This window comes from Martes martes, assembly GCF_963455335.1.
Source record: "Martes martes genome assembly, chromosome: 9".
NCBI classification, from domain to species: Eukaryota; Metazoa; Chordata; class Mammalia; order Carnivora; family Mustelidae; genus Martes; species Martes martes.
The window spans coordinates 14,378,829-14,394,865 of NC_137896.1; the positions used below are offsets into that span (position 1 = coordinate 14,378,829).

The window sequence follows — 16,037 nt, forward strand, 5'->3', positions numbered from 1 at the left end:
GTGCTGAGCCATCCATTTCAAACACATCCATCTCAAATAGATACACCCCCTGCTATATAACACAGATACTAACAACACAATTAGGATAAGGAAACAGCTGCCCTCACCAATGAAGTTCTCCTTTTAGAAAGGCCTCGAGCAACTCAGATAACTAATCACGGGAGTGACCCTGCTTCTCCCTTCCCACACCCTAATCCCCACTTTCAAATTCACTAGTAGAAAGTGAACTCATGAAACCTTAGACATTCCACACTTGGACCCAAATAAAGGGAGAGCCCCAAAGTACGCACTTTCTCCCCCTCTCGCTGTCCACAGCCTTTTGTATGTGGCTCTCTGCCTTCCCATGCTCCCTCCAGGGCTTGTGAGCAAATCTTTTCTTAAGTTCCCTAATGGTTTGGCAGAGGTGAGCCCTGTGATCATTATAAGAACCACAAAAGCCAGTGCAACCACAACACTGGCCCAGTGGTGGTAGGGGGATGTCTCTGAGGGGAATGTCTGTGGGCCTCACTTTGAGTAAATATGACCCAAGGGCATCTCAGGCCTTCCTAGAAGAGACTATCACTGTCAATAGGCTGAGACCCACACCACAGATTCCCATGGAGGGGGGCTCTGTTGGTAATCCTAAATTTTGTGACCATATAGTCACTCACTGACCATTAGGCTGGCTTTGTCTGGCTTTTGCCCATTATATAGGACAAATGGAGAACAAAGCTTGGCCCAAAGCAAACTATAATTAAGGAAAGAAATGGGGACCCTACAGATGACATTTGCACTTTGAAGAACATCTCTCCTTATGCCAAGGGTGATGGACTCACTGGCACTGCAGATTCCCTGTAGGAAAGCTGCCGAGTACTCCAGCACTCTCTCCAGAGCCCTTTCACCAGTCCCATCAGAAGCCAGCAACTCTACTGCTTATGGACCTGTACTGGGGTGTAGTCTCTCAGGCAGGTCTCTCCATCTTACAGTGCTTCCTCAAACAACAAGGAGTTTACATGAGATGGCAAACACTTCCTACAGGCTCTGCTGACATTCTCCACCGCTCTCAAACAACAGGACCTTGACAAACACTCTGAAAACTCTGCAGATGGGCTGTTCCTCCCCCACACCCCACTCTATGGCAACACATTTACTCTTCAGCCTTAGTTGAAGAATAGGAACTACCCAAATAGAAAGGGGAGAAGGATGAGAAGGAAGGGTGGGAGAGGGAGAAAGAGACGCAGAGATCATGAGAGGCCCACAGAAATAGAGTAAGTCAGACACCGACACAAAGAAGCACAGAAAAACAGAGATACCAGGAGATCCCTAGAGACACATTGTTAGAGACAAACAAAAAGGGCATGCCACTCAGCATGCAGATAAAATAGAAAGTGAATGGAGAACAAGCACATTCCACAACTCTCAGAGTCATCAAGAAGAAGACCCCTGATGGTGACATTAACACCTAAGGTCACCTAGAAATTGAGACAAGCTTTGCCTGCTCCCCCTGGTTGACCAGAGGGCCCAGCCCACCTCACCCCAGCCCAGGCTGCTGAGGCTCAGATCCATGTCATCAAAGACCCTTCCCCAGGCCTGTGTGCTGTAGATGCCAGCTGGTCACGGTGATGATCTCAGGAACTTGGCGTTCCCAGAAGGAAAGGAGGTGGCTGGCTTGACTCCAGTTCTCACATCCAAGATACTGACTACTGAAGAAATAGGCTGGACAAAGGCAGACAGACATTTTCATATTCTGGGATCCACCAGAGGGGCCAGCGCTTCTTCAGAATGGAGTTCTCTAGACTTTTGAGCATCCTGGTCTTTTCTACTCTTCTAGTGAATGTCCAGGGACCTGGGCTCACTGACTGGATCTTTCCCAGTAAGTACTGGGGTCTCAGCCCTTGCCCTGGAGAGAGGGAAGTTTGCTGGGAGGAAGAAAGAAGGAATAAGACTTGAGTTGCTTCCCACCATTTTAGCCCTGGACCCAGGCTGGGACGTATTTGGAATATTTCTTCCAATTTCCCTCTTTTTGGAAGATCACTTCAGTGAATGCAAGATCGCAGACCTGAGGCAAACCCCATTTTCAGCCCCTTTGATGTGAGGGTCTGTTGGGAGTTGAGGGAAGAGTCACAGGATCCAGTGTTTATGGGAGGGGCTATAGGAATCTGAGAAGCCTAGGGGATGTCCCCCTCATCTCACAACAGAAACAGCCCCCTTTCTCAAGATATCATTTCTATCAACTCCCGATTCTTTCAAATGTAGTCCTATAAAGTATTCCTGCATCCCCAGGGGTGCCTTGCGTTTGGGGTAGAAGACAGCATCCAGAAGTTTCTTTGAACTGAAGACAGTAATACTCCATGACTTCATAGAAATAATGATAATCACTACCACTTACTGAACATTTAGAAAGTAATGAGTTTGAGAGATCTGGATTCAGACATGATGGGTCCAAATTCTAATTCCACCACTCAGCAGCCACAACCTTGGGCAAGTTATTTAAACTCCATGTGCTTCTTTCTCCTCCTCTGCAAAATGGGGATGTCAGTAGAACTCAATGAGATAGCATTTAAAGTATAGAAAAGTGCTTAGCTTATGGGAAACAGTTGACAACTATTAATCAAGAGCTATGCATCGGTTCCTATGATTAGAGCTTTACACAGTTTGTCTCATTTCTTCCTCAATGACTGTAAGGCTAAAATGATTTTAAAAGTGAAAAAAACAAGGTTCAGAAAGGTGAGTGGTAAGCCAAGAGGTAGAATTTAAATACCTGAGTCTCTGATGACAAGGTGAGGGATATTAATCATGTGCAATAGTGCCCTCCCTCCCCCCTCTCCCCCCGCGCCAGGAACTCCCAAACACTGACTTCTCAACCAGACCAAAAATGACCAGATTAGCCTGGTCCAGTGGCTTTCAGTGGGGTGATTTTCCCCTCCAGGGGACATTTTCTGTCTGGAGACATACTTGGTTCTTTAACTGGGGACTGCTATTGGCATCCAGTGGAAAGAGGGCCGGGATGCTGCTCAATATCCTACAGTGCCCAGAGCAGCCTTCCTCTCCCATAAGTAATGATGAGGCCCTAGTGGCAAGGTTGAGAAATCCTGCCTTAGAGGGAGTAAAGGTAGGGGGCGGAACAAGAGATGGGGTGAGAAGGTAGAGAGTAAATGGTGGTCAGAAGGGAAAGTAGTGTGGGCAGTTTTGGGAAATACATGAGAACACCCTGAAGAAAAGGTCTCCTTTGGATGAGCAAAGAGAAAGCAAGTTTCCTTGACTCCCCAGAATTGCCTCAGGTTGGGAGAAGAGTGGGCACTGTGCCCTCCAACATCCATGGTTGTAAAACTGTCCTTTTCCTAGGGAGATGCCCCAGAATCCGAGAGAAATGTGAATTCAGAGAAAGGGATATCTGTACGAAGGACAGACAATGTCTGGACAACAAGAAGAAGTGTTGCATCTTCAGCTGTGGAAGAAAATGTTTAGACCTCAACCAAGGTAGTATTCAGAGCTTCAGAATTACCAGCCCCTCTGCCCATACCCTCACCTTCTGGCCATGTGGCAGCATTGCCCCTTCTTTACTAAGACCCGGTCCCTGAGCAAGACTGCTGGGTTGGGGAGACCTGCAATTTAGAGCCATCTCTGCCCCTGATATATGTGTGTGACATTAGATAGTATCTTCATCCCGTCTGGGCTTTGGTTTCCCCAAACAGAAGATGATTATAGGATGGTAGCTGACAATCTTGTGGTTGCTTTTAACTCTTATGATTTTCTTTTTGTTTCTTTGGATTCATGATTTTCTGAGTCCCCTCGTGGCTATTGTCGGCACATTGTTGCTGGAAGTGATAACTAAGCTAGTGGTATTTACCAGCTTTTTGCTGCGGAGGGGCCACTTCTCTGCTTATTGAAGTCCAACTCAGCACCAGGAAACCTCCCTTGACTACTCCAGACCAGAAGGCCTTTCCTTTGCTCCTGCAATCTTAACTCCATGGTCATATCCTTGGGTTCCAAATAGGCAATCATAGACTATTTGGAGTAAAGACTCTCTTTGCTCTTCATTTAACAAATATGCATCTAGTGTCTCTGAGACTCATAATAAGATTAGACCAGTATGGTCAGGGAGGTGAGGGAGACTTCCCTGAGAAAGCAAATCTGGAGTCCTGTTCAGAAGGATGGGTAGTAAATTTAGGCATAGAGTCAGTGGGAGGGCTTTTGCAGGTACAGGGAAAAACATGCACAAAAGCTCAATGGTGGGTCCTGGAGGCCAGGGAGCAAGAGTATATATAAGCATGGTACGAGGGAAAGGATCTTAGGTAGGTAGGGTCTGGTGGGCTAGCAACTCACTTTGATCTCAAGAGGGATGGAAACCCACTGAGGTGGACAGCAATGTAATTGGTTTTTTTAATGCACACACAGAAGAGGAACAGAGTATCTTCAAGGAATTCAGGAAGAGATGATATGGTAGCTTGGACCAGAGAGGTAGGTGAGGGGATGGAGAGGAGTGGGGTGTGTTTGAAGGATGTCTAGGAAGTAAAGCAAGCAGGACTTGACAATGGAGCAGCATGGATAGGAGGATGGTAAGTTGTTCATTTGCCTAAGGTGAGGGATTCTGAATCCTTGCTTCCTGAGTTCAAGTCTTAGCTCTGGTTTTTAACAGCCTGGGCAAATTAACAATCCTCCCCCACTGTCCCTCAGTTTCTCCAGATAATGAAAGGACCAAGTTATCTGGAGGATCAGGTAGGTTGATGTGCATGAAGTACTTAGAGCAATGCCTAGCAAAATATAGACAGGTGACACATATTAGTTTAAATTAATTGTTATTCTTTTTTTATTGTTTTCTTTTTTTATTAACATATAATGTATTATTTGCCCCAGGGGTACAGGTCAGTGAATCATCAGGCTTCCACATTTCACAGCACTCACGGTAGCACATACCCTCCTCAGTGTCCTTAACCCAGCCACCCTATCTATCCCTACCCCCTACCCCTCAGCAACCCTTAGCTTGTTTTGTAAGATTAAGAGTCTTTTATGGTCTTTCTCCCTCCCAATCTCATCTTGTTTCATTTTTTCCCTCCCTACCCCCTACAACCCCCTGCCCTACCTCTCAAATTCCTCATATCAGAGAGATCATATGATATTAATTGTTATTCTTGACTGGGAGCTCCTAAAATTCTCCATCCCTTTTCTTTGTCTCTTAAAGCATCTTGCACATAGTAGGTGCTCAATGAATGGCTTATTTAGTTCAGGTCAGGATGCATTTGGTTTTACCCTCAACATTCTGCGAGATCCTATACTGAATCAGACCTCCTAATAGGAATGGGGTTCCAAGATGAAATCAGACACAATCTCTGCTCCCTTGGAAGCTCACAACCTCATGGGGAGACCGAGGATGTAAGCCAGTAATAATCATGTACATGAGATCAGAAACAGTGGAACAATGCAGGATTGGTCCAGGCACCTGTAGGGGTGTGGGGTGTATATGGAGGCAGTGATATCACAGAGGAACTGATGTCTGAGGTTTTGAAGAGAGAGTGGGAGTGTCGTTAATGAACAGCAGCATGGTGGGCGGAGGGAATGTACAGTGAAAGGTGTAGGTGTGTGGGATAGCAAAGGGTATTGAATATTGCAGGAGCATGTACCTCAAGTGGTACTGTGGTGGGGGTGGGGCAGATCCACAAGCAGGAGTCAGACTACAAAGAGACTGTGAGTCATGGGAAGACTTGCCATGAAGTCAAGGTCTTAGCTGTGGAATGACGTGATCAGCTTTGTTTCAGGTTAGGTCCTTCCCCCTGGTGGGCTGCACAAAGGATTAATTGAAGGGGCTAGGGACGGGGGCAGGAGATCAGTTCCTGGCTATCCCAACAGCCCAGGCACGGGACAGGGAAGATGAAAGAGAGTGGCAGAGAAGTGAGCCAGGAGTTTTCCCTCGAGGAACTCTTGAGTTTAGTTCAGATCTGCGTTCATTTGCTAGGGCTGCTGTAACAAAGGACCACAAGCTAGGTGGCTGAAACAACAGAAATGTATTGTCTCAGGGTCTGCAGGATACAAGTCCAAGGTCAAGCGTTGGCAAGGCAGGGTCTTTCTCAGGTTATCAGGAGAGCATCTGTTCCATGCCTCTCCCCCAACTTGTGGTGGCAATCTTTGGCAGTCCCAGGCTTATAGACCTCTGCCTTCAGCTGAACATGGTAGGGTGTGTGTGTGTGTGTGTGTGTGTGTGTGTGTGTGTGTTTGCATGCACACACACGCACAAAGTTCCCCCTTCTATAAAAAGACTGGTCATATTGGGTTAGGAATGCATCCTTCTCCAGGATGACTTATCTTAACTAAGTCTGCCACATCTCTGTTACATCTGCCACAACTCTGTTTCCAAGTAGGGTCACATTCTCAAGTACTGAATGTTAAGACTTCAACATTTGAATGGGCATGGAGTGGGTGGGGGGTAACACAATCCAACCCATCACAGGACTGAAGCTAACTGCAGGATGAAAGGTGCTTGACCATCTAAAAAACAGCCCCTGCTTTCCCTGCCCTACTTACCTTTTACTCATGATCCCATAATCTCTCTTCCTGGCATGATTTGCAGGGCAGAGTATGTGCTTATATTTTGTCCTTTTCAAGACACTTCCATATCTTTTATCCATTCAGCATGTATTTACTGAACAGCTACTCTCTGCCAGGCACTGTGCTAGAAGCTGCACATTCAGGTCCATGAGGGCAGTCTTACTTGTACTTTGCAGGGTGGGAGTTGCATTCCCATTTTCCAGAAGAGCAAGTCAAGGCCAAGAGAGGTCACAGGGGAGGTCGACGTGCACACACTGAATTGGGAGCAGAGCCTTGAAATAAGTCTCCTCACTCTCAGGGAAGACAATCGGGATGGTGACCATGAGGAATGCGGGGGGGGGGGGATGTTCTCTGGGGCTGCAGAACCCCCAACAGCTCCACTCTGGGGTCTCCCTACAATGTATACCATACACCAGTGGAGCTGGGCTTCTGAGGTGTGGTAAGGGGAAAGAAGCCTGCTCTGTTCCATGTCTGGTGGTTTGCAGGGGTAACAATATCAGTTGGTCCATGGGGCTGAGCACTCATATTGCTCAAGTCTAGTGTCTCCCTACAGATATATGCTCTATGCCCAAAGAACCTGGCCCCTGTATGGCATTTTTCCACCGTTGGTGGTACGATAAGGAGAAGAATACCTGCTCCAAGTTCATCTATGGTGGCTGCCAAGGGAACAACAACAACTTCCAGTCCAAAGCCATGTGCCAGAACATGTGCCCCAGCAACCGTGAGTCGAGTCCCCGGGGCATCCCGTCCTCACTCGGGCCCTTCCGGCAGGCCTATGTGCAGCTGCTTTGTTCAGGCATGGGCCATAGCCTTGACAATCCAGGTACTGACAGAGCCAACTCCACTTGGAGATGAGCATGCACCTGGCAGAGGGATGGACGGCGGTATTCTGGGAACTGAGGTTGGGAAGGACGTGGCCATGATCAAAGCTGGCAAGTATGAGGGGTGGAGGGAGGATGCAGACACGGTGAAATCCCAGAGACCAGCTCCAGAGAGGTCACAGGACATCCAGCCTAGGACTGGATCATCAGCACTCTATCTCGACCACAACGCCGTTCTCCTATAAGGACGAAAGCTATAGCTCCCCAGAGAAAACCCACTTTGTTATCACCTCCTGTGCTAAGATGCATGAATGTTACTTCAGGACTCACTCTGAAGATAAGCTGAGCCCAAGATGCTTAGCAGGTCCTGTCCTATATTGTCACCAGGCTCCTAATCATCAGTGCGTAAGGATGCACCTGAACAACCACCAGGAGTTGGCTCGTGATCCAAGGCTCTGTCCGTGCTCCTGACCGATGCTCCACGAGTGGATGCTCCTGACCGATGCTCCATGGAAGAGTGGCTTCCACTCTTCAATTCCACATTCCAAGGGCTCAGCTATTCTCCAAGCAGAGTTCTGGGATCTGCATTCCCCTTTCTCTACCTCAGCCTCTTTTCACACATGGTCCCATTTTTTTTTAACTCCATCCCTATGCTTCTTTCCTATTTGTCCAATGTCTAGAACCCCCTGTCTATACCTGCATATCTCCCAGTTTTCCCCAATAAAGTATGCTGTTTAGTCCTGTGCCTCTGAGGCTGAATAATTCATATCTGTTGGTACATTACACTTTGCAGAGAGTAAAGGTTCATTGACGCTTTTGTGACACCAACAAAGGGAGTGAAAACTGTCAGAACCTTGAGAGTTTGGAGCTCCAGGAACATTGTGATCCTCCTCTGTTTCTCCAAAAAATTGCAGGACCTTTTTAAGACAAGGGTCTATGGGCATTTCCTTATTTTGAAGACCCCAGAAAACAATCCTAGGACAAGGACATGGGTAGAGGAGTTTACTTGGGAGATCTCTCAACACACATAAGGTAGGGTGAGGTAGGTGATACAGACAAGAGAGGAGTCAATTATGAGCTGGTTACCATGGGGGCAAACTGCAGCTTACTGCCCCTGGGGACCTTCTAAGGAGTCCTGTAAAATATGTGTCCAGATGTCTGCATTCATCTCCAGTGATGAGGCAGCGGAGGCATTTACACATTCATCCCCATCCCCTCCTGGATGCCTGGGCCTATGAAAGTTCTTGCTCCTCCAGATTGTTCCCCACACAAGCTGACAAGCTGTCAGGGAGTCAGAGCAGTCCTATAGCACAGAAGTAGAGACTCTGACACTTGAAATGGGACGCTATCACGGTACACTGGCCACAATAAGGAGTCAAAAACTAACACAAGCTACACTGCAGATGGACCTCCAAAGCATTGAGTGATGCAGAAAAAGCCAGACATGAGAGGTCCTATACTGTGTGATTCCATTTACAGAATATCCAGGATAGGAAGATCCACAGAAATAGAAGGTAGGTTACTGGTTGCCAGGGGCAGGATTAGGCTGCGGAAAATAGTGACTGCTAGTAGATAGAGGTTGTCCTTTTTTTCTTTTTTCTTTCCTTCTTTTTTTTAATTTTGTTTCTCTAAGTAATCTCTACACCAGAGGTGGGGCTAGAGCTTCCGAGATCAGGAGTCATGTGGTCTTCTAACTGAGTGAGTCAGGTGCCCCTAAGGTTTTCTTCTGGAGTAATAAAAATACTGTGGAACTAATAGAGGTGGTGGTCACACAGCATTGTGTAGGCACTTAAAAGCCTCTGATCTGTCCACTTAAAAATGGTTCACCTTATCTTATGTTAATTCCACTTCATTTTTTTAAAACGATTAGAAAAAAAATGTGCACTAGATCTCTCTCCTGCAGCTGCAAGTGAAATCAGAGGCAAGCCAGGAACATGTCTTATTAATACTTCACACCCTAAGTTGGAAAGTTCAGGGAAGAATCTTCATGCCCCATGGCTGCTGCTTCTGAGGTCATAACTAATATTTAGTATTTCCTCCTGCATCACCCATTCCAAATTGCACCCAACGATAGAGGCTCCCCATTAGCTCCGGCATCCTCTCCTGTTTTCAAAGCACCATGATCTTGACACACACTCTCTGAAGATTTGGTTCAACCTGGGATCAACCTGGCTCCTCCAGACCACATGCTACTCAGGGTAACATCTTTACTTTTCGACGATGGTTAAGGAAAAGGGGTGGTCCAAAGAGATGAAAAAGGAGAAGAACAGAAGGGAAATGAAAGGCAGGGAGAAAGAGACCCAGACAGAGACTCACAAGAAAAGAGAAAAAGGCAGGCACAGAGTGAAAGGAGGAGGCACAGAGAGAAGGAAAATAAACAGTGTGAGAAAAACAAGCAGACAGACAAATAGATGTATCAGGAGAAGTGTAAGTTTGGAAAGAAGAGAACTGGGATATTCTAAACTCCCCTTGGATGATGGAAGATGCTGAAATTGAACATCCCCTTCTCCAAGGGAGTCTAGAAGTCCCAGACAAGCTCCGCCCCCTCTCCCTGGCTGACCAGAGAGCCAGAGAACCTCAGCAAGCTGAGAAATAGAAGCTGCCTGTGAAGGGCCCTTTCCCCCAGGGTCGGGGCTGTGGGTGTCAGCTACTCCCACTGATGGCCTCGGGGACTTGGCATTCCCCAGAAGAGGGAGTGTGGCTGTCTTGTCTTCAGTGATATGTGACTCCAGGGCCAGGGCAGCCAAAGCTCAGAAGCAGGAGCTACTGAGGAGCAGTTCCTAATTTTGGCACCACCAGCCAGGCCTGTAGCTCTTAAAATGGGGCTCTTGGGACTTCTGCCAGTCCTGGCACTCTTCATCCTCTTGTGGGGAGTCCAGGAACCTGAGCTCGTTGAGGGGTTCTTTGGCAGTAAGTACTGGGGACTAGGGCCTCCCAGTGGAGATATGGAAATTGCTGGGAGGGAGGAACAAAGAGTTCTAAGGATGAGGAACACCTCCTCCACTCAGCCTGAGGTTTTAGATGGGAGAAAGGGAGATATTCACAATCTTTCTCTCAGAGCCCTACCATCTTCTAAGATGCCTCCTGTGAGTGCAAGAATCTGGGTCTCTAGCAACAGACAACCCACTATCGTTATGAGAGGGATTCCTTCTGGAGGCGCCTGGACCTGGAGCTTATGAGATGGACTAAAGGTGCTGCTGGGGCCTTATGGGCCTTTCCTGCAAGAAAGCTCCCTCGCCCTAGCTCCACCCTTAGCAGCTTTTAATCTTCCAGTTGCAGCCCCCAAAAGTCTCCCCATACTCACACCACCAGAGGGTCCTTGCCTGTGGAGTATAGTATGGTTTCTTGAAGTCCCTCAGAATGCTGAGATATGCAGACACCCGTAAGCAGCAGCTAAAATACACTGAGCACTCAACAGTGAAGCCATACATTGTAGGTTTCAAATCCTGGCTCCTCTCCTTAGTAGTAGCTGTGTGACCTTGGGGAAGTTCACATAACCACCCTGTGCTCCAGATTCCTCTGTGTATAAAATGTGGATATTATGAGACTGATGTGCTGCCTGCTGCTCTAAGAAGGCACCTTAAAATGTGGATATTGATAGGACTCACCAATAGAAATGCTACAAGGATTCAGGAGAAGAGAACAAGAGCACAGGAAGCACCTCATTAATATTAATTATCATTATTGTGTCCCAGGCCGCCTGACAATGGCTTCCAAGATTTGTCACCTAATCCTTGAAACAACTCTAGTTGAAGGAATCAAGGTCCAAAGATGGTGCCTGCCATTCCGAGGGTGGCACAGAAATTCAAAAGCCCAGCCATCTGACTCCACAAATGGAAATCTCAGTCACCTGGAAGAGTGCTAGTACTCTCGCCCCCACCCAGGAAACATCCAATAGAGGAAGTCCAAGTGACCAGAGTAGTCCTAGCGGAGAGCATCCTTTTCCCTGAAACCTCGTGAGTGGTGGGGTTGGGAGTAGGACTGTGTTTAGGAACTAGATGGGCAGTCATTATAGGGTTGGGAGTGGGGTCAGTGCTGTGAAAATCTGGAGTCATCTGAAGGTCACTAAGTCTTCCTTAACTATGAAGTAGTGCCCTGGGTCTGACCATGGAGGGTTCTGGCCTTCCTTTTTCCTTTTTCCCCTCCCACAGAGAGGTGTCCCAAAATCAGGGTACCATGCAATTACAGAGAAATCGACCAGTGCGGGAAGAAGAAACCATGCCCCAAGAAGATGATGTGTTGCAGTTTTAACTGTGCAAAGAAATGTTTAGATCTCAAGGAAGGTAACACACAAAGCCCCTGAACTATCCAGTGTCCTCCCTGCTGACCCCCACTCTCTGCCCATCAGCACTGGCAGTGTCAGACTTCTCCCCTGGTTCCCTGATGGCTGGTCTCTGACCAAGAATCTGGGCGCATCTTCTACTTGACCCAAATCCTAGAAGCATTGAACTGGGTGGGGTTTATTTCATTTCTGTCCCTATTCAGGTATATTATGTGAATAAGAGTTTTTGCTTTATGGACTTTAGTTTTCCCATTTGTAAGAAAGAAGCAGGCATTAGACCACAAGTTTTCTTGGCTATTCTGTGATCCTCTGAGGTGCCAAGTTCCCACTGAGGTCCCATCAAATGCCAGCATGGTGTCAGGTGATATGATAGCTATAAGAAACAGGTATACGATTTATAGCTCCTGGTTCTGCCCCCCAGGCTTCTCTGCCATATAAATCCAGGATCCCTTCCCTAACCATTTTTTACCTCTTCCACACTTTCCCCTGTGCTTGTATGATTAAACTCTAAAGGGGACCATCAAAGATCATTCATTCATTCATTCATTCAACAAATATTTACTGGTGTCTCTTATACACATGATGGGCTCTGCTTGTTTATTATAGGCCAGAGGGGCAAGAAAGGTTTTCTCAGGAAAAAGATCTATGATTTAAGATCTGAAAGATGGGCAGTAAGTAGACAAAAATTGGAGGGAAGAGCTTTCCAGGCACAACTAATAGCATGTGCAAAGGCCCTGTGTGAGGAGACAGCATGCTCAGGCCTAGAAAGTCCAGAGACCGGAGAGTGAGCATGGCTGTGTAAGAGAGAGAAATATCAGGATGGTGAGGCCATGTTAGATAGGCAAGGTTCTGACAAGGCAGGGTTTTGCTGGCCAGATTAAGGGGTCTGGTCTTGATCCTAAGAGCAACAGAATATCTAAGTTCAAATCCCTTGCCACCTATGTGACCTTAGGGAAGTTACTTAGCCTCTCCGAACTTCTGAACTATCATCTGCAAAATGAGGACAATAAGAGGACCTAGCTCCTCAGGCTATATGTCAATATATATGTCAAGTGCTCAGAACTTTGATAAATGGTGTCATTGTTGTGCTTCAGACTGTGAGGTCCTAAACAACTCTATTTGTACCTCATAGTACTATGCACAAAACAGTTGCCCATTAAGTATCTCTTGGAGTTCAGGATATGTTTGATTTTGTACTGTGAAAATTCCTGAAGCATCCTCTCAGTGCCAGATTATCTGCTAGGGACTGATGTACCAAGATGACATAATGTGCAAACCTCACTTTCTGATGGAGGAGTCAAAAAATATGAACAAATAATTATGTGGAAGTGATCAATGTGTGGGCAAGATTGAAAAGAAAAAAAAAAAAGCAAACAATGAAGAATGGAGCCAGGAGAGACATCATAGAAGAGTTTGATGTCTGGAGTGTTTTGAGGGATAAGTAGGAGTACACCTAGTAAGCAAGAGAGGGGTGGACATTATGCATGTGCAAAAGCATAGAGAAGTGTAACAGCACAATATCTTTTTAGCAAGTTCATGCTGTCCTAAAAATATTATGCTCTTTCATTCTTCCAAGCCTTTGCGGAATACTCTCTAGCAAGGCAGGCACCCAAGCAATACTGCTCTGCCATCTCCTTGCAGACATATGCAGTTTGCCAATGAGTGTTGGCCTCTGCCTGGCCAGCATTCCACGCTGGTGGTACAATAAGGAAATCAAAACCTGCACCAGTTTCAACTATGGTGGTTGCACTGGGAACAATAACAACTTCCAATCTGAAGCTGCCTGCAGGGCCGTCTGTTCAGAAGCATGTAAGTCTCAGGGGTCCCATCTCACATGCTCACCTGCACAGGTGGGAGGCCTGGGTGTTGGTTGGCCCATTCCAGGAAGGTGGCAGGCCTGGGGCCAGTAGAACCAGTCATCTCTGAGGGGCAAATAGGGGATGTTTTGGGAAAGAGAAAGTGCGAAGAGGAACAGTAGTGGAAGGGAAGTTGGCAAGTATGAGATGGACAGGGGGTGCAGAATGAGGAAGCAGAAGGGGTTGAGTGTCCAAGACTATGTCAGAAGAAGACCCAGTGAACCAGCCCAGTGCTGGGCACCACGCACTCATCATTCAATCTCTTCATTTTCCTTTTTAAGGTGCTTAGAGCCAGGACAACCACATGCTTTATTGACCAAACTGAGAAAGTTTTGAGAGTGAAAGGAGATGCCACTAATTATTACACTGGGACAACAGGTTTAAACTGGGACTTGACTGAAAACCCAGAGCATACCAGCACGCTATGAGCCCCCAAAATCATTCCACTTCTGGTTTCTCTTCTGTGAAAAGATATAAAAATGACCCCATCTCCTTTGTTCCATTAATTACAAGATTTGGTTCCTGTATGAGTAGGGACCAAGCATCTCATCCTTTTCTATTCTGCTATCTTGCAGAGTCACCATCTCCCTCAGTACGATAAAGAGAACTGGAACAACCTCCAGAATTTGGCTCATAATTCAGGGATCTCTCCATGTGTGCCTGACTGATGCTTCATATCGGCTACCTCTGGCCAAATCTCAGCTGCCAAAACATTGACTGTTCCAAAAACCAAACCCCAGGATTTGCTTACTCCCTTTCCTCCAGCTCAGCTTCTCTTCAAACATAATGCCCTTCACCCTTTAACACTTTCTCAGTGTCTGATCCTATCTCTTCACTCTTACGATACCTGTGTATGCTTCAGAAGCCTTCAGTTTCCCTAATAAAGTGTTCTGTAGGTCTGATATTTCTGAGAATGAATAATTCACATCTACTCCCTCTGTGCAGTGTTTGCAGAACAAGCAATCACTGGGTCTTTCAGTGACACCAAAAGAAACAGAAGAGTATGGAAATCCTACAAATTGGGAATTCTGATGATGCTGTGGCCTTTGTAAAATTGTCATGTAATGTTTAGAATGGAACCAAGTTTGCTCGGGTTAGGGACAATGAGACTTGAGCTCCATTAACTTCATGGGAGATCCATCTCTGAAAAGGCCGTGGGCTTGTTTCCTGGACTTTCAATAAAGGATACACTTCCAGAGTCCAGCACAGACAATACAAAATAGAAGATAACTGTGGAAGAGACATGAAAGGAGGAGATGGGTCAGCAAAGAGACGCAGAGGAAGGGAGAAGAGAGAGAGGTGGAGGAGAAAAAGATACTGAATGATGGCACAGTTTTAAAGCAGGGACCTACAATTCTTTCACTCACTTCAGCCTGGTGGTAGAGTCCACAGCCCCTCCCTTTGAATCTCGGCAAACTGTGGGACTGCTTTGACTGGTAGAGTAAAAACAGATGATGCTGTGTGACTTCCAAGGTTAAGCCAGAAAAAGTGCACTCCACCCTCTAATGATGCTTGTTTCTGGGGGTGCAGAGGCAGTTGCCATGTAAGAGGGCCAGTTACCCTGAGACAGCCATGCTGGGGAGGCCCAAGCATGTGCTCTGGTTGACAGCCCCAGACAAGAGCAACCTGAGAGCCAAGATCTGTTGCCAGTCACATGAATGAGCTTCCAACCCCATGGAGCTTCAGATGACTATGGCCCCAGCAGACATCTGACTGCAAACTGGTGAAGACCCCAGGAGAGAACCAGCGAGCTCATTCCGTCCCAAACTGCTCACCCATAAAATGGTGAGAAATAGAAAATGTTCTGGGAAATTTTATTCACAGCAATAGGTAGGTAATTGGAACAGATGGGAAGGAAGGAAGGGAAGAGGAGAGGCAAGGAGGGGTGGGATGGAGGAGAGGAAAGGCATAGAGAAGTCAAGGGGAAGGTAAGAAAGAGTCCCCAAAGGACTAGGCAAGATAAGAAGGTGCCAGGCTTAAAGAGGCAGCCCCACAGCAGAAGGCTTGGCCGCCACAACACACCAAAACCTGGATGTATCTTTCAAATGAGTTCATTGTCCAGTATAACTTGAATCAAGAGGCTCTAAAGAGAGTCTGGGATCCACTTACTATTGAATAATTCCTTTCCTCTCCACGTCTCTGTTTATCTCTCTTTTATTTTTTTTAAAGATTTTATTTATTTATTTATTTATTTATTTATTTATTTATTTGACAGACAGAGATCACAAGTAGGCAGAGAGGCAGGCAGAGGGAGAGGGAGAAGCAGGCTCCCCACTGAGCAGAGAGCCCAATGCGGGGCTTGATTCCAGGACCCTGGGATCATGACCTGAGCTGAAGGCAGAGGCTTTAACCCACTGAGTCACCCAGGCGCCCCTGTTTATCTCTTTTTTTAAAAGGCTGGTTAAACTGATGAGTATTTCTGAAAATGCTGTTAGCAAATACTACATTAGAATTACTTGGGGGTGGGGAGGGGCTGTCCAAAATAGAGGTCCTCAAGGAACTGCAGATGCCACTGCCCCAGAGCAGGCTGTGTCACCCATCTACAGTCAACCTCAC

At 46.7% G+C, this 16,037-nt stretch overlaps 1 protein-coding gene across 1 annotated transcript; it reads left to right on the top strand.

Moving 5' to 3' along the window:
• Nucleotides 1–1,761: 1,761 nt before the first annotated feature.
• Nucleotides 1,762–7,377, top strand: LOC308349888 (eppin-like; the record flags this gene model as incomplete). The annotated part of the gene is made up of 3 exons (XM_080814736.1): nt 1,762–1,852; nt 3,325–3,459; nt 7,076–7,377. The coding sequence occupies 3 exons, from the start codon at nt 1,762–1,764 to the stop codon at nt 7,375–7,377; spliced, it is 528 nt and encodes a 175-aa protein (XP_080670862.1).
• Nucleotides 7,378–16,037: the final 8,660 nt, after the last annotated feature.